This window comes from Carcharhinus amblyrhynchos, chromosome 12 (genome assembly GCF_965287045.1).
Source record: "Carcharhinus amblyrhynchos chromosome 12, sCarAmb.v2.hapA, whole genome shotgun sequence".
NCBI classification, from domain to species: domain Eukaryota; kingdom Metazoa; phylum Chordata; class Chondrichthyes; order Carcharhiniformes; family Carcharhinidae; genus Carcharhinus; species Carcharhinus amblyrhynchos.
The window spans coordinates 42,085,912-42,111,723 of NC_137335.1; the positions used below are offsets into that span (position 1 = coordinate 42,085,912).

Here is a 25,812-nt window from a genome sequence, read left to right on the forward strand (position 1 = left end):
TGGGTTTTTGCAACTCATGCACAAGGACCCCCAGGTCCCTTTGCACCGTAGCATGCTGCAGCTTTTTGCCCTTTAAATAGTAATCCCACCTACTATTATTCCTGCCAAAGTGGATAACCTCACACTTCTAACATTGTACTCCATCTGCCAGGTCCTCACCCACTCACTCAGCCTATCTAGATCCCTCTGCAGACTTTCCACACCCTCCGCACAATTTGCTTTTCCACTTGTCTTTGTGTCATCAGCAAATTTCGACACCCTACACTCAGCCTCCTCCTCCAGATCATCTATATAAATGGCCTCCCCAATTGCTGGGCTCCCTCCAGGAGCCTCCACCCCACGATCATCCCCAGAGGCCCCGCTCTAATTAGATCCCACTCCCAGTAGGCCCCATCCTCTTGGCCCTGTCCCATGCTCAGTGGGCAGTGTGAAGGTGCCCCCTGGGCATTGGCACTTTGCCTCTTAGGCAGTACCAGGGGCCCAGGCTGACACTACCAAGGTGCCAATGCCCAGGGAGCACACCTACAGCCTGACCCTGATTGCCCCTCCTTTCACTCCAACAGAATCTGGCCACTAGCTCTCTGCAAGTGGGGAGCTATAGTAATCCCCGCTGAAGTGAAACAGTCCTAGTGCGGGGAGAAAATCATATTGAAATTACATTGAAATGATGGACTGCATCTCTACTGCAGCTCCATGCCTATTTCTGGTACAGAGCTGATGCCACCAGAAACACACTCTGGTCCAGGTGGCCACTGCGAATCGCGCTAATCTGGCGCCGCCTAAATCTTCCAGCCCACTGTGCTAAGAAATCACGATGTGGAGATGCAGGCATTGGACTGGGGTAAACACAGTAAGAGCTCTCACAACACCAGGTTAAAGTCCAACAGGTTTATTTGGTAGCAAAAGCCACTAGCTTTCGGGCTTCTGACCCTTCGTCAGGTGAATGGAGAGTTCTGATCACAAACAGGGGGTGTAAAGACACATACTCAGTTTACAGAATACTGATGAGAATGTGAGTTTTTACGGCTAATCAAGTCTTAAAGGTGCAGACAATGTGAGTGGAGATAGTATTAGCATAGGTTAAAGAGATGTGTATTGTCTCCAGACAGGACAGTAAGTGAGATTTTACAGCCCAGGCAAGTCATGGGGCTACAGATAGTGTGACATGAACCCAAGATGTCGATTGAGGCCGTCCTCATGTGTGCGGAACTTGGCTATCAGTTTCTGCTCAGCGACTCTGCGCTGTTGTGTGTTGTGAACGCCACCTTGGAGAACGCTTACCCGAAGATCAGAGGCTGAATGCCCGTGACCGCTGAAGTGTTCACCAACAGGAAGAGAACAGTCTTGCCTGGTGACTGTCGAGTGGTGTTCATTCGTCCGTTGTCATAGCGTCTGCATGGTCTCCCCAATGTACCATGCCTCCGGACATCCTTTCCTGCAGTGTATCAGGTAGACAACGTTGGCCGAGTTGCAAGACTATGTACCGTGTACCCATGAGATGATGGCATCCGTGTCGATGTTCCGGCATGTCTTGCAGAAGTTGCTGTGGCAGGGTTGTGTGGTGTCGTGGTTACTGAAGGCTGGGTAGTTTGCTGAGGACAATAGTCTATTTGAGGTTGTGCGGTTGTTTGAAGGCAAGAAGTGGGGGTGTGGGGATGGCCTTGGCAAGATGTTCATCTTCATCAATGACAAAGGATGTCCCGAGGCATGGTACATTGGGGAGACCACGCAGATGCTACAACAACGAATGAACGAACACCACTCGACAATCACCAGGCAAGACTGTTCTCTTCCTGTTGGCAAACACTTCAGTGGTCACAGGTATTCGGCCTCTCATCTTTGGGTAAGCGTTCTCCAAGGCAGCCTTCACAACACACAACAGTGCAGAGTCGCTGAGCAGAAACTGATTGCCAAGTTCTACACACGTGAGGATGGCCTCAACCGGGATCTTGGGTTCATGTCACACTATTTGTAACCCGCATGACTTGCCTGGGCTTGCAAAATCTCACTTACTGTCCTATCTGGAGACAATACACATCTTTTTATCCTATGCTTAATGCTATCTCCACTCACAATGTTTGTACCTTTAAGACTTGATTAGCAGTAAAAACTCGCATTCTGATCAGTATTCTGTAAACTGAGTGTGTCTTTACATCCCCTGTTTGTGATCAGAACTCTCCACTCACTTGACGAAGGGCAGAGGCCTGAAAGCTAATGGCTTTTGCAACCAAATAAACCTGTTGGACTTAAACTTAGTGTTGTGAGACTTCTTACTAAAAAATCACCACAGCTGGATGGGAGAACTCTCCCCCTCATTTCTGCAGGGCAATACTTTTCAGAGACAAGAAACTGTCCAAAGAGGCAATAGATACAAAAGTGAAACCACAGAACTGACCAAGTGAGTCTATGGCCTAAATGATGCTCAATGTTTTGGTGAGATCTGTTTTGCTGACAATCAGTTCTGTTTAACTAAAAGCAGATCCTGCAATACTTTATTAGTATAGAATGGAAAACTTTCAGGCATCTTGATAATGCATATTGATGATTTCTTATGGGTAGCACTGCAGAATTTACTAAATGTGTTATCGATAAAATTAGAATAGAATTTAGATTTGGGAGCCAGGCTTCACGTGGGGCTTTAAAAAATATTGGTTTAGATGTTAAACAGAGTCTGAAATAACGTTAAAATCAACATTCCTACTTGGACTGTGTTATATCCATCTGGTCAGTCATGTAGGTCATCTCAGAAAGAAATGTTGGTCGGGGTTCTCCGAAAAAAAATTCTAAGTCCCCAATTTCTATGCATCATCGAGTGCCCTAGCAGGATTTCCACTGAAAATCAGTGGGGGGGTGCTATTCTCCCACCTGAGAAGCTGGCAACATAGCGTTGATTAGGCCACTGTGCATGCACCAATCTGTTAGTGTGGAGATTGGTGCATGCATAGTGGTTCCAAATTCCAGTCTCCAGATTGTTGGCCAGCCCTACAACCTTCCATTGCTAGCCAGCCAGCCCAGCAACCCCCCCCATTGCTAGCCTTCCATCCCCCCAATCCCCTGATCACTAGCCTCCAGACCTCCCAAGGCAAGCCCAGATGCATCCCCCCCCTCCACCCTGGCCAATCCTGATCTTCCAACCCCCTCCCCCTCTCCCCTGACCCCAGGAAGTCCTGATTTCCTGATCCACCCCACCAACAGTCTTGATCTTCCAATCCACCCCCCAGCAGTCCTACAACCTGACCACACCTCCAATACCCGGATGGCTAGCCCCAATTACCATCCTCCCTCCCTCTGCCTGCGATCCTTGTGTAGAGTTGCAGTAGGTGTCCCCACCCCACTGATTGCCCACCCAGACTGGCATTGCCCAAAGAGCATCCCCCCCTCCTCCGATCTCTGGGGGCCCTCAATGACCTTTGTTCCCTCCAGTGGCGTCAGCTGCCTGTTCCCCGTTAGTGGGGAGCAGTTGTAATCCTCATTGGACTTAACCACACCCAGTGGGGGGGGGGGGGGGGGGGGGGGGGGGGGGCGGCGGCGGCGGCGGTGGTGGTGGTGGAGGTGGTGGTTGTGGTTTAAGCTAGCATTTCATTCCTGGGCCTGCTAATGACATGGAAATCCTGATTTCCATATTGCAATCAGCTCAAATCAGCATGAAGCTGATTACTCTGGGAATCTTAACCGTGGAGCCTTGCAGAAGCCATGACACCCAGCAGGAAGCCCGCAAAACTGCCTCCGCTGGTGTTTCCCAGCCTGCTGCGCTGTTCAAGTCCATTATATTCAAAAAGAGACAGAGCAATTGGGAAGCTTCATCGGTCAGTTGAACTGGTTAAACACTCACACTAATTGCTAGTTTATTATACAGGAGTTAAATTCTGTAAGGTAACACCCTGATGCAGACAATATTTTAAGGGCAAATAAAACATTATAAAATTTTATAATTTTACAATTTTTAAAACATTATAAAATTTTAGTGACCCAAAGAATATGAAACTGTTGTAGTAATGCTCAATACACTAATCTCCTTGGTGGATATTCGAATGCAGCTGGGTGAAAATGGGAAATAGTGTTCTTTAGCTAAGAAAATAAAAGGAGCTGTTAAAAGTACTTTGATTGTTGAAACATTGGCTTTGTGGAGGACTTGAATATGGGTCTCTGTTTGTATATCCTTCAAATGTAAAATAGATAATTATTTATTATAGGATGATGTACACTCAGCAAAAGATCTCAGCAAGGAAAGGTTACAGGTTGATTTTGCTTGCTTGAAATAAAGCTTTCAAGGAAATTTCTAAATTTGAATGGACGCAAATCATCAGCTGTCTGATTGTTTTACAAAAAAAAGTTCATGCATAAAGAAAGTCCTATAATATAATACTTTGTACAGACTATGGAAATTTATGTTTCATTTGTGTTTAATTGTAGGCAGGTGGTGGACATTAACTGGTTTTTTACGTACCCATAAATGAACACAGACTAAAACAGTAGTTTGGGGTTAGGAGATTCTTGGGTGTAATCGATAACAGTGTAAATAAATGTTTTTAAAAATGTATAAAGATTGGCTCTAATTATATCCTTTACCAACTGGATTTCTGGGTTATGACAACTTACATAGCACAATTGATGAATTTCATACCTCTGCACTTCTAATTGTTTGTCGTTTCCCTCTTGGTGCTTCAAAAAACAGATGCTCTTTAGCACCTGAATTAACTTGCAATAACTTCCCTGCATGAGACACAAAAACCAGCATTTGTCTTGACAGCCACAAATAAATATCATTTACCACATTAATATCTGTCCTCTGAAGAAAGGCACACATGTAAGTACACACTAAAGTTTGATTGTGTACTGAAAAGCTGGAGAACTTTCGGATTCATGCTGATATCTTCTCCAAATCTTAGATAGATTTACAGATGTTAGGTTGTTTTGAATCACATCTTGGATAGAAATATCAAAGAGTAAATAAACAAATAACTCACATTTACAGAACACTTATCTTCAGGTACCCAAAGTACTTCACAACAAATAAATTACTTTAAGATCTAGTCATGGTTGTTTATGTGGACAGATATCATTTGTGCATAAGAGGGTCCTTTAAACATAAATGAGACTAGCTATCCGACTAACTAATCATATTTTTTCATAGTGTTGTATAAGGGAAGGATACTGGCCATAACAGATGCTCAGGAATTTCCTCACTACTGAAGGGTGAAGAGGGCCAATAACAAGGGAGTTCTCCGGCTAAGAGATTCTAAGCAGCCTTAAGAAGACATAGACAGACTGGTATGTTGAACAAATAAATGACAGATAAATTTAACGTGGAGAAATATGAGGTGATGCAATTTTAGATGGAAGAATAAGGAGATAGCATGTGGATTAAATGACAATATCTAGAAAGGAGTGGAGTAGTTTAAAGATTTAGCTGCAGAAGTCTTTAAAAGAGGGAGGAAAAGATGATGAGGTTGTTTAAAAAAAATGGGATCAATGATTTTATAAATAGGGGTTTTAGAATACAAAAACAAAGACAGAATTCTACATCTATACACAATCTCCAATTAAGCTGCATGTAGAATATTAGGCAGAATCTTGTGGCAACTGTCTGTTGAGCAGGGGTGGGGTTCAACAATCCTACTAATGTGTTGGAGGAGAAATGTTGCTGAACTCATGTGACACCTTGCAAGACCCTTTGAACATTGGCGCCCAGAGCTCTGATGCCAGTATGCCTGAACTTTGCTGAACTTTACCTGACAGAAGTTGGAGTTCACATTGCAATGCTCAAAACCAGGTAGGTTTTTAATTGTGCTGCAATGTACAGTTAGATATTAGCCACTTACATGATCATAGAATAGAATCACAGAATCCATACAGTGCAGGAGGAGGTCATTCATCAACAACAATCCCACCCAGGTACTATCGTGCTAATTTACCTGGAAAGTAAGAGCAATTTAGCATGGCCAATCAATCTAACCTGCACATCTTTGGAGTGTGGTAGGAAACCGGAGCACCAGGAGGAAACCCATGCAGACATGGGGAGAAGGTGCAAACTCCACACTGACACTCTACTGAGGCCAGAATTGAGCCCAGGTGCATGGTGCTGTGAGGCAGCAGTGCTAACCACTGTGCCACCAGATGAGTTCACAAATTTTTGCTATAGAGTCGGCTACCATTTCTATGCTGGAGAGGATAGGCTTTAAGCTCTGCTCAAAACCCAGCAGCAAGTTAGTGTCAGACATTTCCATGCTTTGACATTGACCATTGGCTTTCTGACACATCTTCCGATGCAATGAGCATTCAACGTGCATTCCCATTAGCATTCTTCTGTAAGCCACTCACAGAAGTTCTTCTCTGAATCCTTCAGAACAGAAACTTTGTACAATGTTTTCCTCAGCCAAGTTTGCACCTTTGCTGCCTTTGTCTCTTGCCATGGCTGTAACTCACTCATGTACAATGTCTCGCCTCATGCAGACCTCACCCTTTAGCTATCCAGCATCAGTATCTGAGCTTGTGGCTATATGAGCATAAGAGCAGGAGACAATATTTCTTCTTCATCATTATCTTCCTGTTCTTTTGTCTCTTTCTCTTCCACACTGCTTAACTAGAACTAGGTTGCAATTCTTCGGTATCTGAAAACAAAAGAGCCCCAAGGGTAGGGTTCTTGTGCGGGGGCACCATTTGGGGGAAACCAGGAGGCAGATACTTGTCTTCAGTTTGGAAATCAAGTTTCTGGCCATTTTCTGACATTGCAACTCCAATTTCTAAACATCAGACCACACACTTGGTATTTTGGTTGCTAGATGTTGTCCACAGGCTAGAATCAGGGCTGCCACCTTCTGAGGCAAGCCAGAGTTGGCCATGGGTGCAGGCAGATTGCAAGTCCCACCTCAATTTACTGGGACATTGCCCCATCTCAATTGATGGTCATTAAGCCTTTTAACACCCAGATCTCAAACTCTCTCATCAACTCCTCGCTGCTTCTAGGTCCCCTCATATCTCCATCCTCTCAACGCAACCTCCATGTCTCCTCATATCTCCCAAACAGTTGAAGTACCCACTCATACTGTATCCACTCAGTGCAGAACCAAGGTGCGATGTAATAACACTGCTAAGTCTTGGAAATTCTCATGACTTTTAAAAAAAATCAGACATTCAGCATTCCCATGAAGGAATCTTTAATCTTGTCCAAATTAACACACAGGCATTGTAAACATACTTCAACAAATGTAGGTTGAACAGATGGACACACATTTGTTTTGCCAGATGGCTTCATTATAAATTGTTGGCTGAGCTCCAAGGATGACGAAGAGATTTGATTTTTGATTTGATTTATTATTGTCAAATGTATTAGTATGCAGTGAAAAGTTTGGTTTCTTGAACACTATATAGATAAAGCATACTGTTCATAGAGAAGGAAATGAGACAGTGCAGAATATAGTGTTACAATCATTGGTAGGGTGTAGAGAAAGATCAACTCAATGCAAGGTAGGTCCATTTCAAAGTCTGATGGCAGCAGGGAGGAAGCTGTTCTTGAATCGATTGGTGCATGACCTCAGACTTTTGTATCTTTTCCCGACATAGCCAGCAGCAGTTTGTTTACTCAATTACAAGTGAGAGTGCTAGCTTTTTTAATTGACCACTTTATTATCTTGTAATAATTTGATTAGTTTTTCATGTTTTTCAATACCTGTGCGTTTAAAAAAAGTTTGATAACGTATCACACTAAAGGCTACTGATTAGTTTTTCATGTTTTTCAATACCTGTGCGTTTAAAAAAAGTTTGATAACGTATCACACTAAAGGCTACTAAATAAGAGCTGTTGGTAGTAGTATATTAGCATGGATAGAAGATAACTGATAGAAGACATAGAGTTGGGATAATGAGTGGGGTGCCAAAGGGATTAATTAGTGCTAGGGCCACAATTATTTACAATATATATTACTGACTTGGATCAGTGAAGTGAATGTACTATTGACAAATTTGCAGATGACACCAAAAATAGGTGGAATTGGAGGCAGCCCAGAAAAGGCTCACTAGGTTGATTCTGGGTTTGCAGGGATCCTAGGTATGGACAAATTTTCTGATGAGGGGAGATTGAGTAGATTGGACTTCTATTCACTGGAGTTTAAAAGAACGAGAAGTGACCTTTTTGAGACATACAGGATTCTCACGGTAGATACTGACAGGTTGTTTCTCTTTGTCTAGGACCAGAGGGCATAATCTCACTGTAAAAGATTGCTCATTTAAGGGAGGAATGAGGAGGAGGAATTTCTTCTCTCAGAGGGTAGAGAATGTAAGGAATTCTTTATTGCAGAGGGCTGTAAAGGCTGGGTCATTATGTCCACAGCTGAAAAAAGCAGATTTTTAATCAGCAAAGGAATCAAGGGTTATAGGTATAGGTGGAAATGTGGAGTTGAGGATTATCATGTTAGATCAATCATGTCATTGAATGGCAGAACAGACTCAATGGGTCAAATGACCCACTTCTGCTCCTATGTCTTTCGGTCCTTTGGTCTAAGATGTCCATAATTAGACCATCAGCAGTTTGTAAGTCAGAAATATTGTGAAATAAGGGTGGGGTGTTGGATATGAGTAGATGGGTTAAGTATGTGCATATTATCATCTTCAGTGGTTTCAGCCATAGTAATGGCAGCTCCAATAATGGTAAACACCATCTCTTCCACTGGGTTGAGGACATATAGGTACGTTCAGGTGTTGCAGCCCCCAATTATGTGACGCCTTATCTTGCAAGAGGGAGGGAATTGTGTCAGCAAATGTGGTGCAATTTGTTTGGGTAATGCGGCTGTCATGATTGAATAGTGTCTGCAAGCTACAAAATGTGAGGCTTGCAGTAGCGCTAAGAGTGTGAAAGTGGGGTATTAGGTATGAGTCATGATTCGTACAGAATGTCAGTGCGTGAGTGAATGGAGTAGTATATGAGGCTATTGGCTCATTTTCAAAGATTTGGCATTTGAAGATGCATTTACTGATCTTGAAAACCGGTATCATTTAACTTTTGGCAGCCAGACTCTCAGAGCTAAGCTGCAAGCATTGATTGGATGCAATAACTATCCGGTCATACTTCTTTGCAAACTCTGCCTGGATGGCCTCCCAGTCCCTTGTTTATAGACAACATCTCTCCTCTCGTCCATGTCCTGTACCAAGACCTTTAATGTAGCATCTGAGAATCTTGGTGAATGTTCTCTGCCCTGCTGCATCCCTGTTCTTATAGGTCAGTCTCTCTTCCTCACATCCAGCATCAGTTTTAGCTCAAAAGTACTCACCCTTTAAAAGGTAGTTTCAAGTTGTGCAGGCTAGCTTTAGGTGGTTAAAAGCAAAATATTGCAGATGCTGGAATCTGAAACCAAAAGAGAAAATGCTGGAAAATCTCAGCAGGTCTGGCAGCATCTGTAAGGAGAGAAAAGAGTTTTGACGAAGGGCCATCTGGACTCAAAACAATAGCTCTTTTCTCTCTTTACAGATGCTGCCAGACCTGCTGAGATTTTTCAGCATTTTTTCTCTTTGGGTTAGCTTTAGGCAGTGATAGCATTGCACAAACTTGCTGTGGTGTGCAGTCATGCAAATTTGTGTTTAGCACTGAATGTATGTTACAATAATTAACAGGCAGCAGGAAGTTTGCATGCTACCTGCACTGGAAACAATGGGCATGTGGGTTAATCTTCCAGCACAGTCCCGGTGCCCATTTTCTGGTGCTATCAAATTTTGACCCATGTGGGTCTTCGTGATCTAGGATTCGATCGTCATCAATTCTTTGATTCTGCAGCTGGATCAGGATTTTTCATGGACCACTGTAGCCTTTAGTAAGCTGAACAGTTGATTTATTTTCTGTCTCTTCCCTCCATGTCTTGTACAGAGCTCTTTTGTTGATTTTCAGTTGTTGTGTCTAGGTCTTCAGTTGGGTGCCTTCTTTTCAGGTCAGACTGACAAACTTCTTTTAAAGTTGATTTTTGGATTTTCGGGGTCCTCCACTGCAACCATCATATTTATATTGGTTCTGACAGGCTAAGGAAGGTTGCAGAGATACAGATATCTCTGAACAATAGCTGGTTTATTGTCTGAGCGTAACTATTTACAGATAGGCTCTTACTCATGTTACTCACTCTTATATTATCATGTTTGTGCTATACTTTCTTTATTCACAAACATTAACCCTTTCTGCCCTGAACACTGTAATACCACATAAAGGGTATGAAGTCTCTACAGGAAGAGAGAGCTGCAGGAACGCAGTTTTGGTTCATAGGTAATGCTGAGCCATTGTAAGAGGGAACAGCTCCTTAAACCACATGAAAGTTTTATCTCACTAGTCGCAACGAATTGTACTCATCCTGTGATAAATACTCATCAGGTTCTGATGTTAGGAATTCTACAGTGCTCAAGAATGAAGATGCAGTCCAGATATGATTTCAGAGTTGAGCTTAGTCCTTAAGCAAAATGAAATGCTATTACAATAATACATTACCCTTTCAATGAAAATGTTTTGTATATCTCAAAAGCAAATAGGCTTGAAGTTAATGACTTTGTACACTGTTTGAAACTGACATACCCTAATAAGTTTTGCAACTAAAACTTTTATGGGCATTTTTTAAGTTTTGATTTTGTAATGCATTTTTGATTTTGAAATATTTATAGAAAATATTGAAAACACTTGAAAAATAGCATCTTACCTTTTACATCCCAATCTACATGGGTAATGTAGCTAGAAGCCCCTTTACATATACCAACTCTTTTACTTGATAGCACATTATAGATGTCCACAAAATTGTCATGCGAAGCTACTGCCAGATATTTCCCTGCATCTAGGAGCATAATAAATGTCATTATTAGTTATAAAAAATACACACACACAAAGAAAACTAAGATTAGGGTTTCATGGATCTCCTGTCCTGCTCACTGCCTTCCTGTCCTTTCAAACCTGTCTCCTTTATTACGGTGGCTTTGTAAGGTATCAGGCAGTTTGCTGGCCCCTGGGTTTCGTTTTTGGACGGAGAAGGGGGTGGTCTTCAGTGACCAATTAAATGGTCTTATTCCGCCACTGCTGCTATATTACTAGTGGCACGGGAAGAAGGAAGCAAGATGGAAAGCTTTCACTATGTTGGCTACTGTTGGGCAGGAAGTTGGAGGAGTGCGGAAGCAGGGATTGCCCCCTTTTGAGGAGTCCCCATCTAACAATTGGAATCCCCATCGAGATCATATATCCCTATTTGAGACTCTCTCAAAGCCTCTAAAACACACCTTTTCACCCCTGCCTCTACGCACTGGGGTCTACCAGACAGGACCATTCAAAATCCCCAGACTTCCCTGAAGCCTGGGATCGATGACATTTCTTTTTCATGGACTGCTCATAATCTTAACAGTGGCCACTAATTAATTTTGACATTGGTGGGCCTACTTAACTGCATCCAACCAGATAAGGAAGTCCCGTTCTAGTCAATTAAGTAGTAATTAAGTTATATTACTGCAGGATATTCAGGTTTCCGGTGGGAGAGCTGAACAGAAGCTTTTCAGTCAGGGGGCATAGGGAATACATCCGCCTCATAAAATCCAGCCCTGAATTTTTAAACTGGTAATGTTTCTGAAAGCATCAACAACTTGATTTTAGCATAAGTAGCTTATAATTGTGGGAAAGTTGTATAGTGAACTGCTGCACTAAGTCACATTGCAACAGATTGGCACTGGAATAAACACAAAGATGGACAGGAAAGAACTTTACTCCCATTCATCCAAACATATAGCACACCCATGCATACTATAGACCTAACCCATAATTATGAAATTGCCTAGAACAGACAGAGAAGGCTGAGAAATTCCTCTAAGGTAGGCTTGTCCAATTGGTGGTTCGAGTGCCACATCAGGTCTCTGAAGCCAGTTTTCAAAATGGCAGTCAAACAGGTAAGCTGGAATGGAAGGTTCTGCAAGCAGCTATTCCTCCAATCACACGCCATTCTTTTCCTAGTGAGAGTGTGTGTGTGCATGTGTGTGTGTGTGTGTGTGTGTGTGTGTGTGTGAGAGAGAGAGAGAGAGAGAGAGGGGGGAATGAGTATACATGTGTTTGTGAAAGTGAATGTGTGCATGTGAGTGAATGAATGTTTGTGTGTGTGTGCGAGTGGGTAGTTGTGTGGGAATGAGATTGGGTGTGTCAGAGTGAGTGACTGAGTGGAACAGAGTGAATGACAGTGTGTGGGGGTGAGTGACTTGGTGGGCATGAGTAACTGAGTGGGTAAGATTGGATGACTGAATGGGAGGGTGAATAGCTGACCCAGTGGGTGGGAGTGAGTGAGTGACTGACTGACTGGGTAATGTATGGGAGTGAGTGACTGAGTAGTGGGGCGAGTGACATGCACACAAGCACGCACGCACACACACACTGATCCTCCAACATTCTGGTATTTGTATTGCTTACTCTTTTTAAAAACAACAATTTATGGCTATGATGTTGCTTTACAGTTGTTCAGAAAATGTTTATTTTCTTAAAACCTCAAATTTCATTGAAATTCAATTTATTGTTGTAACAATCTTTATCTTTCTAAATTTTGCTCAGGAGTCCCTTGAATGAGAAAATATGCAAATGTGGCCCCAAGGTAAAAGGTTGGACAAGCTTAATCTAGAGTATTAGCACAATTCAGTGTAGAGAACTGATTCAGCACAAGGGCAATAATTAACTACTGGCATCTGTTGGTGCCCAGCATCAACTAAAGCAGTGGCATTGGCAAAGTAGTAATTTTATCAAAAGGTTAAACAACACAAATTGTAAAATATGAATATTCCTAACTTTCTATGAGTGTGAGAGAGAAAAAAATTATCATTTGAGAACTATTGATATGCTTGGCAGAATGTTGTAGATGTTTTTCTCACACCCCATGCCAGAAATTGCAAAAACAATGATATATTGTGGGATAGTGAATTCTCTTTTGGTTCCCTCTAAAACAATCTGTTATTATGAATTCTACAGGATTAGGTTCTAAATTATACATTCAATTAAACCTATACACTATGTCACATGTTCTTTTAAATGTATCATTTAATCAAAATAATGTACCATGATTAAAAACAAAAATAGAATGGAAATTTTATCTATTCATAAATAATTAATACCTTTGAATAAACTGAATGGAGTAATCCAATCTGATGATTTTATGGTTATGTAAAACATTGATCTTTACACCAACTGCATTCTCAATTTAGTTTACTGGCTTGTCATCCAACATGTTATCCATTCATTGAGAATAACGTTACTAACTCCATGTAAATGCTACAGTAAAACAGTGTTTCCATAATTAACACATCTGGCTGAAAGTAAGACTTGACTTTTCAGGTGTACCTGGCGAAAATTTGATATCTGATATATTTTCCTTCCTGTGGTGAAAAGACACTATATCCTCTAGGGTATCAGCATTGACTACATGAAAACTCCCATCATTTAACCCAACAGCTAAGACTTTTCCATCCGGTGCGAAAGCACAACATCTCCCACCTAAAAGAAGGAAAAGAAAGGATGTATCTTAATATTTTCAAATCAATAAATTCAATAACTTATTTTGAGAGCTGCCTTAATAAAGAAAGGCTTTAATTTTCTTTCAACTTTTAGTACAGCATGGCTTAACCCTCTCATGTTGAAAGGTTAATTTAGTAAACAAGTGATTATAACAGCTTTGTGCTACTTTTCTCCTAGGTTTGTTATATTATACAACACCTACCAGATATGTTGAAAGTAGACACTTTTTTCATTTACCATTGACCAGAAACATAACTAGACTCGCCATATAAATTCTGCGGCTACAAGGACAGGTCAGGGGCTGGGACTTCTGTAGCAAGTAATTCACCACCTGCTTCCCCAAAGCCTGTCTACGACCTACAAGACGTGTCAGGAATGTAATGAAATACTCTTCACACGTTTGGATGAGTGTGGCTCCAAAAACATTCAAGAAGCTCAACACCATCCAGCAGAACGCAGCAACCTAATCGGCATTCCATCTGTCACCTTAAGCATTCACGACCTCCACCACAAGTGCTACAATCTGTACCATCCATAAAATAACTTACAAGCCTCCTTTGACAGCACCTTAGAAAACTGCAACCTCTATACCTTGAAGAACAAAGACAGCATATGCATGGGAATGCTATCGCCTTCAAGTTTCCCAACAAGCCAGTTGCTGGAACTGCTTGGAACTGCCTTCCCAACAGCACTGTAGGTGTACCTAAATCACATAGGCTGTAGTTCAAGGCAACAATTCACCACTACCTTCTCAAGAGCTATTTGGAATGGGCAACAAATGTTGACCTTCCCAGTGTCGTTCACATCCCATGAAAAAGTTAAAAAGTCACACAAATTCTACTGCTTTCAGAAATGACTTATCTGTCTTTACTTAACAATGCCACCAAATGGTCCATTCCTTCCATTTCAGATCCAGAAGCTCCACTCAACCCTCAAGGGGGGAGGGGGAGAGGGAAAGGAGGGAGAGAAGTAGATGGATGAGGAGGAAGAAAACCGTACAGAACAAGAATCACCATTCCACCCTACGAAGTGGCACTGGTTCAATGCAAGAGCACCTGTTATTCTCTACAGCTAGCTGGGCCTGTCCAAAGCCAAAAGTCCCAGCAGTCTGCGGAAGACTGTCAATGGCCATAATTCCTCAAGGTATCTTAGCAACATCATCTGAAGTGCCCTTAATCCTTCAATCTTCCAAGCTGTAGGGACTGGGGAAACACATAGGTGTACTAGGTGTAGCCAAACACACAAAATAGGGATTAGGCCTTTGGAGAAGCAAGATTACAGATAGGCATCAGTCATTTGCCAAGTCAAGATTTGAAATAAATGTTGCAAAATTTTATTGTAAACTGACAGCATTTTAGTTGCTTTGGGAGTGTTTCAGATCCAAAATGGCCTCTGTGTCATGCATTTATGCTTTTAGTAAAACTCCATTAAGCAGGCATTAAGGAGGGTGTATCAGAAGAATGTAGAGTGGGCAGATCTTGACATCAACCAGCATGTAACACTAATTTGAACCTAGCAATGCTATTTCTTGACCTCAATACTTCAGCTAACATCCTTCCTTAATCTTGCATATGTTCAGCAGCAGAAAGATACCCTACCAGGAGCGTATGGTGATTTTTATTGTTAATTAAAGTTGAAGTCTGCATGATGTGGTGTGGCACATGGTGAAGGCCTCAGTTCTCACTTCCAAGAGTTCTGCTCACAACACTTGTTCCCAGTCAGGGAGGATCAGAAGAGACAACAGAGGAAGACAACCCTCTTGAAGATGGAGAAGGAGAAAGGGGAAATGGTCTGTCAGCAGGGAGTATTTCTCCTATCTAAACTATAGCCTCTATGGTCTCTATATGATCTCTAATTCACCAAAGAGGTCTTTATTAAAGTACACCATTTTTGCAAACAGACCTGTAGCTTGCAGGATGAGCACACACGGCCTTCAACTTCTTTGTGTTGGACTTCTCCAAGCTGAAACATATCCAACATCTTGAACTTTACCATCCATTGTTATAAAAGGAAGGGCATACATACCCTATTCAGAGTGGGGAATACGTTGCATTTTCTCTTTCCAGAGAGATGCAGGTAGAGCGAACAAATGGCTTTGTTAGAGTAGGGGTCTTCCTGATGGCGCAGCATGCCATTAATTGCATGCATACACATTGTTTTGCAGGTGTGTTATTTAAATCAAGAAATACATCAGATCTTAATGGATTCCGTTCCCTCAAAGTCCAATTAATGTGTACAAAGCAGCGTTCAAATCAATGCCCAATATTCTGTTAGCAATTATGATGCCTTTATTCAGTGCCAATCCATTGTACAATCACCTTTTGAACTATCACGAGGAACTATTGGTTGTCTACAGAGCAATCTGACTCATGACTCTAGTATACAACCCACACACACTTCGGCAGTATTTATATAACAAGAGCAATGCTGCCACCCAAAATGACATCAAGTGGACGATTGTCTTCTTTGAGTAACGTTTTTACTACCTGGACCATTCTGAAGGAGCCCTGCAGATTCTTCAGACTCCATCTTACAATTCATCAGTATGAAGGGCATAGCGCCCAATCTTGCAATCATGAAAGCACAATCCTTGCAACCAGGTATACCGAGCAGCTGAGTGTGCAGAGGAGGTTGGGGGGGGGGGTGGGGGGGGGGGGAAGAGAGACAGGGAGGTAGGAGGCATCAAACATAATTCCTTTCCAACTAAGCTATCTGTAGTGTCTCATATGACCACTATTCCTGTAAACACAACTCCAACTCTTCATTTATCAAAAGTCCTACACTTCACCTAATCAGCATTACATATATACTTTAATAATCAACCCATCCAATATTTTTTACAGAGTAAAAATTACCCTTGCATATTCTCTTAGTACCCATTTTGCAGGATCCTTTGCCTTTCTTAACGTTCCTTTACCATGCCATGTCCAATAGCTGCAACATGACTGACTGAAGTTGCTTACCCTCAATGGCAGAGACTGCAGATAGGTTTGCAGGAGGACCTCAGGCAGCTCTGCCTCTAGAAGGTCCAGGAGAACTGCACCAACTCAGTTTGGATGGCAACAGTCTGGGCAGGTCTTTGGATTCCTCCATGCTCCTACTCTGGTGCTGGACACCTCCACAGTCCTTGACAGTGATAGCAGGTTTTCTGGCAGCTCTGCTTCAAGCATTTCATTGTGCCCTTTCACCTTTTCTGTGTACTGCCCCATGATTGATGAAGATTGCTGGAAGTTGAGTGAAGGGGGTGGTTGGTCTATTGAGAAGAGTACTAGGCTCGCAGCTTAATTATAAAAATATGTCATTTGAAGATGCATTCACTCTTAAGCATCATCATTGAACTTATTGCTGCATTGCTACCCAGATCCTCAGAGCTAGACTTCTGCCAACAGTTGTCTGCCCCCTCTACTTTAGTCATCACCCTCGAACTCTGTGGATTGAGAACCACACCTTCTCCTATATACCTCCTCTGGAGTCCACTGGAGCAGAACTCATGTGCAACTTTACCCTTGCTACCCTTTCCTTCTGTCCTGGCTGCAGACCACTCTTGCCCAATATCTGAGCACATCCAGATCCTGCTGTCAAGATAGCCTCTAAAGTATGCAAAATGCCAGAATCTGAGCGAGTGGCTGTGAGTGTGAGGCCAAGTCCTTCCTTCTGTTCCCACACCTTGATCCAATATCCCTGTTGGCCAACAGGCAGTTCCTCAGTATATGAAAGGAGGAAGTCACAAACACCAAGTTGTGGTGCAGTCAGGGGAGGGGAAACCGGATGATTCATGACATTTAGTAGTTTTATCAGAAAAGATTGTGGGATGAGGCAGATGTGGGATTGGGAAAAAAAACTGGTAGGAGCATAATGCCATCTTTGGTGCTTTCAGCACCATCACTGGATATGGTCTCAATCCTGGCTGCTTCAACGTTGACAAGTCCACTTTACAGACATGCAGCTGTGCTCATCAGCTGCCAGTTATGTGCTGCTGTCTGCTGTTATGTGCCACCTTGTCCAGCAAGAAGGAAGGAAGTGTGTCAGTGTGGATGATGCTCTGCCGTATTTGAATAACTGGCAAAATGTGTAAGCTGTGAGACATGGGCAGTAATTTGCAGTAATAGCAATTGTCACAAGGGAAAATGAAACTATGATTCGGAAATTTGAATCGGGGTGTTGGTACATTTTAATAGAACATAGAATGTTACAGCGCAGTACAGGCCCTCGATGTTGCGCCGACCAGTGGAACCAATCTAATGACCGTCTAACTTAAACTATTCCAATATTATCCATATGTCTATCCAATGACCAATTGAATGCCCTTAAAGTTGGCGAGTCCACTACTGCTGCAGGCAGGGCATTCCACGCCCTTACTACCCTCTGAGTAAAGAACCTACCTCTGACATCTTTCCTATATTTATCACCCCTCAATTTAAAGCTAGTCACCTCGTGTTAGCCATCACCATCCGAGGAAAAAGGCTCTCACTGTCCACCCTAGCTAATCCTCTGATCATCTTGTATGCCTCAATTAAGTCACCTCTTAATCTTCTTCTCTCTATCGAAAACAACTTCAAATCCCTCAGCCTTTCCTCATAAGACCTTCCCACCATACCAGGCAACATCCTGGTAAATCTCCTCTGCACCCTTTCCAATGCTTCTGCATCTTTCTTATAATGCGGCGACCAGAACCGTATGCAATTCTCCACCAGAGTTTTGTACAGCTGCAACATGATCTCATGGCTCCGAAACTCAATCCCTCTACCAATAAAAGCTAACACACCGTACGCCTTCTTAACAACCTCATCAACCTGGGAGTCAACTTTCAGGGATCTATGCACATGTACACCAAGATCTCTCTGCTCATCCACACTATCAAGACTCTTTCCATTAACCCAATACTCTGTAATGCTGTTACTCCTTCCAAAGTGAATCACCTCACACTTTTTCGCATTAAACTCCATTTGCCACCTCTCAGCCCAGCTCTACAGCTTATCTATGTCCCTCTGCAAACTGTAACATCCATCTGCACTGTCTATAACTCCTCCAACTTTAGTCTTATCCACAAATTTACTAACCCATCCTTCTACATCCTCATCTATGTCATTTATAAAAATGACAAACAGCAGTGGCCCCAAAACAGATCCCTGCGGTACACCACTAGTATCTGAACTCCAGGTTGAACATTTCCCATCAACCACCACCCTCTGTCTTCTTTCAACTAGCCAATTCCTGATTCAACCCGCTAAATCACCCTCAATCCCATGCATCCATATTTTCTGCAGTAGCTTACCATGGGGAACCTTATCAAACGCTTTACTGAAATCCATATACACCACATCAACTGCTTTGCCCTCATCCATCTCTTTGGTCACCTTCTCAAAGAACTCAATAAGGTTTGTGAGGCACAACCTACCCTTCACAAAACCGTGTTGACTGTCCATAATCAGATTATTCCTTTCTAGATGATTATAAATCCTATCTCTTATAATCCTTTCCAAAACTTTGCCCACAATAGAAGTAAGGCTCACCGGTCTACAATTTCCAGGATGGTCTCTACTCCCTTTCTTGAACCAAGGGACAGCATTTGCTATCCTCCAGTCTTCCGGCACTGTACCTGTAGACAATGATGACATAAAGATCAAAGCCAAAGGCTCTGCAATCTCCTCCCTGGCCTCCCAGAGAATCCTAGGATAAATCCTATCCGGCCCAGGGGACTTTTCTATTTTTACACTTTCCAGAATTGCTAACACCTCCTCCTTATGTACCTCAATCCCGTCTAGCCTAAAAGCCTGTATCTCAGTATTCTCCTCGACTACACTGACTTTTCCTGTGTGAATAATGACAAAAAATATTCATTTAGTGCCTCTCCTATCTCTTCAGGCTCCATGCACAACTTCCCACTACTGTCCTTGACTGGCCCTAATCTTGCCCTAATCATTCTTTCATTCTTTTATTCCTGACATACCTGTAGAAAGCTTTAGGGTTCTCCTTGATTCTACCTGCCAAAGGCTTCTCATATCCTCTTCTGGCTCTTAACTCTCTTTTTAGTTCCTTCCTGGCTAACTTGTAACTCTCCAGTGCCCTAACTGAGCATTCACGTCTCATCTTTACATAAGTCTCCTTCTTCCTCTTCACAAGAGATTCAACTTCCTTAGTAAACCATGGTTCCCTCGCTCGACCACTTCCTCCCTGCCTGACAGGAATTGCAGTACTGCTCCTTGAACAAGCTCCACATTTCAATTGTGCCCATCCCTTGCAGTTTCCTTCCCCAACCTATGTATCCTAAATCTCGCTTAATCGCCTCATAATTTCCTTTCCCCTAGCTATAACTTCTGCCCTTCGGTATATACCTATCCCTTTTCATCACTAAGGTAAACGTAACCAAATTGTGGTCACTATCACTAAAGTGCTCACCTACCTCCAAGTCTAACTCCTGGTCTGGTTCATTACCCAGTACCAAATCCAATGTGGCCTCGTCTCTTGTTGGCCTATCTATATACTGTGTCAGGAAACCTTCCTGCACACATTGGACAAAAACTGACCCCTCTAACGTCCTTGAACTATAGCTTTTCCAGTCAATATTTGTAAAGTTAAAGTCCCCCATAACAACTACCCTGTTACTTTTGCTCCTATCCAGAATCATCTTTACAATCCTTTCCTCTACATCTCTGGAACTTTTCGGATGCCTATAAAAAACTCCCAGCAGGGTGTCCTCTCCTTTCCTGTTTCTAATCTCAGCCATACTACCTCAGTAGACGAGTCCTCATCAAATGTCCTTTCTGCCACCGTAATACTGTCCTTGACTAACAATCCCCCTCTTTTACCACCTTCCCTGCTCTTACTGAAACATCTAAATCCCAGAACCTGCAACAACCATTCCTGTCCCTGCTCTATCCATGTCTCCGAAATGGCCACAACTTCGAAGTCCCAGGTACCAACCCAGGCTGCAAGTTCACCCACCTTAGAACATAGAACATAGAACATTACAGCGCAGAACAGGCCCTTCGGCCCACGATGTTGCGCCGACCAGTTAAAAAACAATGACCCACTAACCTAAACCAATCCCTTTTCATCCATAAACCTATCCACGGATCTCTTAAACGCCCCCAAACTAGGCGCATTTACAACTGCAGCAGGCAGGGCATTCCAATCCCTCACCACCCTCTGGGTAAAGAACCTACCCCTGACATCCGTCCTATAACTACCACCCCTTAATTTAAAGCCATGCCCCCTCGTGCTAGATTTCTCCATCAGAGGAAAAAGGCTATCACTATCTACCCTATCTAAACCTCTAATCATCTTATATGTTCCAATAAGATCCCCTCTTAGCCGCCTTCTTTCCAGCGAAAACAACCCCAAAACCCTCAGCCTCTCCTCATAGGACCTCCCCTCCATACCAGGCAACATCCTGGTAAACCTCCTCTGCACCCTCTCCAAAGCCTCCACATCCTTCCTGTAATGTGGGGACCAGAACTGCACACAGTACTCCAAGTGCAGCCGCACCAGAGTTGTGTACAGTTGCAACATAACGCTGCGACTCCTAAATTCAATCCCCCTACCAATAAACGCCAAGACACCGTATGCCTTCTTAACAACCTTATCTACTTGATTCCCAACTTTCAGGGATCTATGTACACATACACCTAGATCCCTCTGCTCATCCACACTATTCAAAGTCCTCCCGTTAGCCCTATACTCAACACATCTGTTATTCCTACCAAAGTGAATTACCTCACACTTCTCCGCATTAAACTCCATCCGCCACCTCTCGGCCCAGCTCTGCAACCTGTCTAAGTCTTCCTGCAAACTATGACACCCTTCCTCACTATCTACCACACCTCCGACTTTGGTGTCATCAGCAAATTTACTAATCCACCCAACTATACCCTCATCCAGATCATTAATAAAAATTACAAACAGCAGTGGCCCCAAAACAGATCCCTGAGGCACACCACTCGTAACCGAACTCCATGATGAATATTTACCATCAACCACCACCCTCTGTCTCCTATCCACTAGCCAATTCCTGATCCAATTCCCTAGATCACCCCCAATCCCATACATCTGCATTTTCTGCAGAAGCCTACCATGGTGAACCTTATCAAACGCCTTACTAAAATCCATATACACCACGTCCACTGCCTTACCCCCATCCACCTCTTTGGTCACTTTCTCAAAAAACTCAATAAGGTTAGTAAGGCACGACCTACCCACCACAAAACCATGCTGACTATCTCCAATCAATTTATTACTCTCCAAATAACTATAAATCCTATCCCTAATAATTTTTTCTAAAACCTTGCCCACAACAGAAGTGAGACTCACCGGTCTATAATTCCCGGGGAAGTCTCTGTTCCCCTTCTTAAACAATGGGACAACATTCGCTAACCTCCAATCTTCCGGTACTATACCAGAGGCCAACGACGACCTGAAGATCAGAGCCAGAGGCTCTGCAATCACTTCTCTTGCCTCCCAGAGAATCCTGGGGTAAATCCCATCCGGACCAGGGGACTTATCTATTTTCAAACCCTCCAGAATATCCAGCACATCCTCCTTATCAACTGTAATACTGTCAATTCTACTCCCCTGCAACCCAGTGTCCTCCTCAGCGATATCCATGTCCCCCTGCGTGAACACCGAAGAGAAATATTGGTTCAATGCCTCTCCAATCTCCTCCGGTTCCACACATAACTTCCCTCTGCTGTCTATAACTGGCCCTAATCTTGCCCTAACCAACCTTCTGTTCTTGACATACCTATAGAACGCCTTAGGATTCTCCTTAACCCTATCAGCCAAAGTCTTCTCATGTCCTCTTTTAGCCCTTCTTAGCTCACTCTTCAACTCCCTCCTAGCCAATCTAAAGCTTTCTAGTGCACTACCCGAGCCCTCACGTCTCATCCGAACATAAGCCTCCTTTTTCTTTTTAACCAACGAATCAACTTTTTTGGTGCACCACGGTTCCCTAGCCCTACCAATTCCTCCTTGCCTGACAGGGACATACCTATCACAGACTCGCAGTAGCTGCTCCTTGAAAAAACTCCACATTTCGGACGTTCCCAGTCCCTGTAATCTCCTAGTCCAGCCTATGCTTCTTAATTCTCTCCTAATAGCCTCATAATTACCCTTCCCCCAGCTAAAACCACTGGCCCGAGGTTCATGCCTATCCCTTTCCATCACTAAGGTGAACGTAACCAAATTGTGGTCACTATCACCAAAATGCACACCAACTTCCAAGTCTAGCACCTGGTCTGGCTCATTTCCCAGCACCAAATCCAATATAGCCTCACCTCTAGTTGGCCTATCTACATACTGAGTCAAAAAACCTTCCTGCACGCTTTGTACAAAAACTGACCCCTCTAACGAGCTAGAGCTATAACAATTCCAATCAATATTAGTAAAGTTAAAATCCCCCATAACAATTACCCTATTACTTTCACTCCTAACCAGGATCGTCTCCGCAATCCTTTCCTCAACCTCTCTAGAACTTTTTGGAGGTCTATAAAAGACTCCCAACAGGGTGACCTCCCCTCTCCTATTTCTAATCTCTGCCCATACTACCTCAACAGACAAGTCCTCATCAAACTTCCTCTCTGACATTGTGATACAGTCCCTGACCAATAATGCTACCCCTCCCCCCTTTCTACCTCCTTCTCTACTCCGACTAAAACATTTGAACCCCGGGACCTGCAGCAACCATTCCTGCCCCTGCTCTATCCATGTCTCTGAAATGGCCACAACATCGAAGTCCCAGGTACTGATCCACGCTGCAAGTTCATCCACTTTATTGCGAATACTCGCATTAAAGTATACGCATTTCAAACCCCGCTCCACCCCACCCCTGCGATGCCGTGCATTGCAGTTCCCATCTATGCCCCCCTCACTTTCAACCCCTCTACTCAGGATCCCACCCCCCCTCCGGGAGGCTGCAAGTTCACCCACCTTATTCCGTATGCTCCTAGCGTTAAAGTATACACACTTCAAACCACCCTCCCGCTTGCCTGTACACTCCTGCGACCTTGAAACCTTATCCATGACCTCCCTACTCTCAACCTCCTGTACACTGGAGCTACAATTCAGGTTCCCATGCCCCTGAAGGTGCTAGAAGTCATAGGGATTTCCTCTGAGAAGACAAGATGCAGGAATAGGCTCCAAGATACTCCAGCGCAGCACTGGATGATTTATTGAGGAGGTATACAGGAGAAGTGTGGTTCTCAATCCACAGAGTTCGAGGGTGATGACTAAAGTAGAGAGGGCAGACAATTGTTGGCAGAAGTCTAGCTCTGAAGGTCTGGGTAGCAATGCAGCAATAAATTCAATGATTATGCTTTAGAGTGAATGCATCTTCAAATGACATATTTTTATAATTAAGCCACGAGTGTAGTACTCTTCTCAATAGACCAACCACCCTCTTCACTTAACTTCCAGCAATCTCCACCAATCATGACTCACAGCTCACATTCATCTCATCTTCACACTTCAAACAAAGACAAGAATATGACACAAAATAAATGTTAGCTGGCCATTCACACCAGTAGGATTCTCCCAGGGTTATCCAGTTGTGTGGGTAGTTTTAATGGGAAATCCCATTGACAACAGTGGGATAAGATAATCCTGCCAGCAATGAATGGCACGCATCTTCCCACAGCCATGAAACATGCAGTTGGAGGCTGAGAATCTCATCAGTATTGTTGTGTATTCATGTTTGTCTTTAGTTAGATGAGGTCGTTTTAAGAGTTTGATCACATGACATATTGGGGTATGCAACTTCACTTTTAAAATATGACAAAGAAAACTGGTGACAAGGTGGTTGAATTCACACTGCAAAAACCTGAAAGTAACATTTTTTTTATTTCTAAGCAGTTGATAATACTCCGGTACCTGCAGGACATGTTAAGTAGTATACCATGACTGTTCCACTTCTGTCAGAAATTATGGACAGAAGTGTTTCTTATGGCAAGACCACAAGAGCAAATCTTATGTCAACTGAAAACTTAAACTCAGTACAGGTTTGTTGTCTCCTCTGCACAGTGTGGGTCACTATTCTATCAGTAGGATAAGGAAACATGTTTCAAACCAACTTCATGAAGGTCACTGCAGGATAGTAAGGATGAAGATGATTTTTGATAGCCAAGACTCAACAGCAAAATTAGAAGGCAGGGATGTGTTTGATACGTGCAAAAGTTTGAAACTTGCGCCACGAGTGTCATTACACCCATGGGAATGGTCAGAAGGGCTACAGCAAAGAGTCCACATCAATTATGCCATGGGTTCAAAAGGCATATGTTCTTCATTGTGGTAGACGTGTGCTCAAAATGGTCTGAATTCGCCATTATGAACACTATGTCCTTAGAGAATGATAGAGACAGGTTGAGATTTTTGCAAGATTCAGGTGCTCTAAACAACTTGTTAGTGACAATGGGCCACAGTTCATTTCACATGAATTCATGGATTATCTAAAGAAGAGCAGAATCCAACACATCCAATCTGCTCCTTATTATCCTGCCACAAATGGATTGGCTGAAAAGTTTGTCCAAACAAGAAGCACCAGTTGAAAATGACTCATGAACAAGGTTCACTATCAAAAGGACTGAGCCAATTCCTGATGACATACAGGAATATGACACATTCGGTAACCAAAGACCTCGGCATTACTCATGAAAAAACATCAGTTATGCATAGCATTTGATTTGCTGAAGCCACCTAAGGCAAGGGAAATTATTGAGAGGAAACATCAAGAAGTGGATACCTGCCATCACATTAGCACAAACAGGAGCAGTCTCCTACAGTGAAAACTTGGGACAATGTGGTGTGGAGAGTATATGCTGACCAACTGTTAGCAACTAGAACAGGCCTGCCAGAAACAGAGTCAATGAGAGTCCACAACAAACTGTGCAATGTGAAGACCTAGTCACACCCAAGAATTTGACAATACCTGAAATAACTGTGGAAGACAATAAGTGCCCAGTTGAGGATATTCCAATGTTGAGTCAATCTGCAACTCCTATGTCGACTCCAGTGGAGGCAACAACAGATGAAATCCTGATTCAACCAAAAACACTAGAGGTTGGAGCCAGTATAAAAAAATCAGACCTCTCCATTTCAGCACAATGCTTTCAGGTTGTGAAAGCAACAAATCCAAGTTTTGGCTGTTCTTTAATCATGATTCTTCTTAATTCATTCATTCATTTTTTTTCCTTCTTGAAGCAAGTTTGGATACTCCATTCTCAGGAATCTCATTTTTCCAAAAGAGTTTCTAAATAGTAATTTCTGACCACTGAACTATTTAGAAGTTTTTCAGAATTTGCTTTGTCCTGGAACTTACAAGTTTTAGG

At 42.9% G+C, this 25,812-nt stretch overlaps 1 protein-coding gene across 10 annotated transcripts in view; it reads right to left on the reverse strand.

The window, feature by feature from the left end:
- Window positions 1-25,812, reverse strand: part of LOC145350939 (echinoderm microtubule-associated protein-like 6) — a 394,618-nt gene that overhangs the window by 144,830 nt on the left and 223,976 nt on the right. For 9 of the 10 annotated variants that reach the window (XR_013888268.1, XM_080200440.1, XM_080200441.1 and 6 more), the window contains 3 exons: window positions 13,322-13,474; window positions 10,668-10,799; window positions 4,625-4,713 (listed from right to left, as the gene is read on the reverse strand). Coding sequence is in view for 9 of the 10 variants with exons in the window: in XM_080200440.1 (XP_080056566.1) it covers window positions 4,625-4,713; window positions 10,668-10,799; window positions 13,322-13,474 (374 nt within the window). In the remaining variant the exon portion in view is untranslated. The remainder of the gene's footprint in view (window positions 1-4,624; window positions 4,714-10,667; window positions 10,800-13,321; window positions 13,475-25,812) is intronic. The other variant, XM_080200447.1, reaches the window with a different exon arrangement.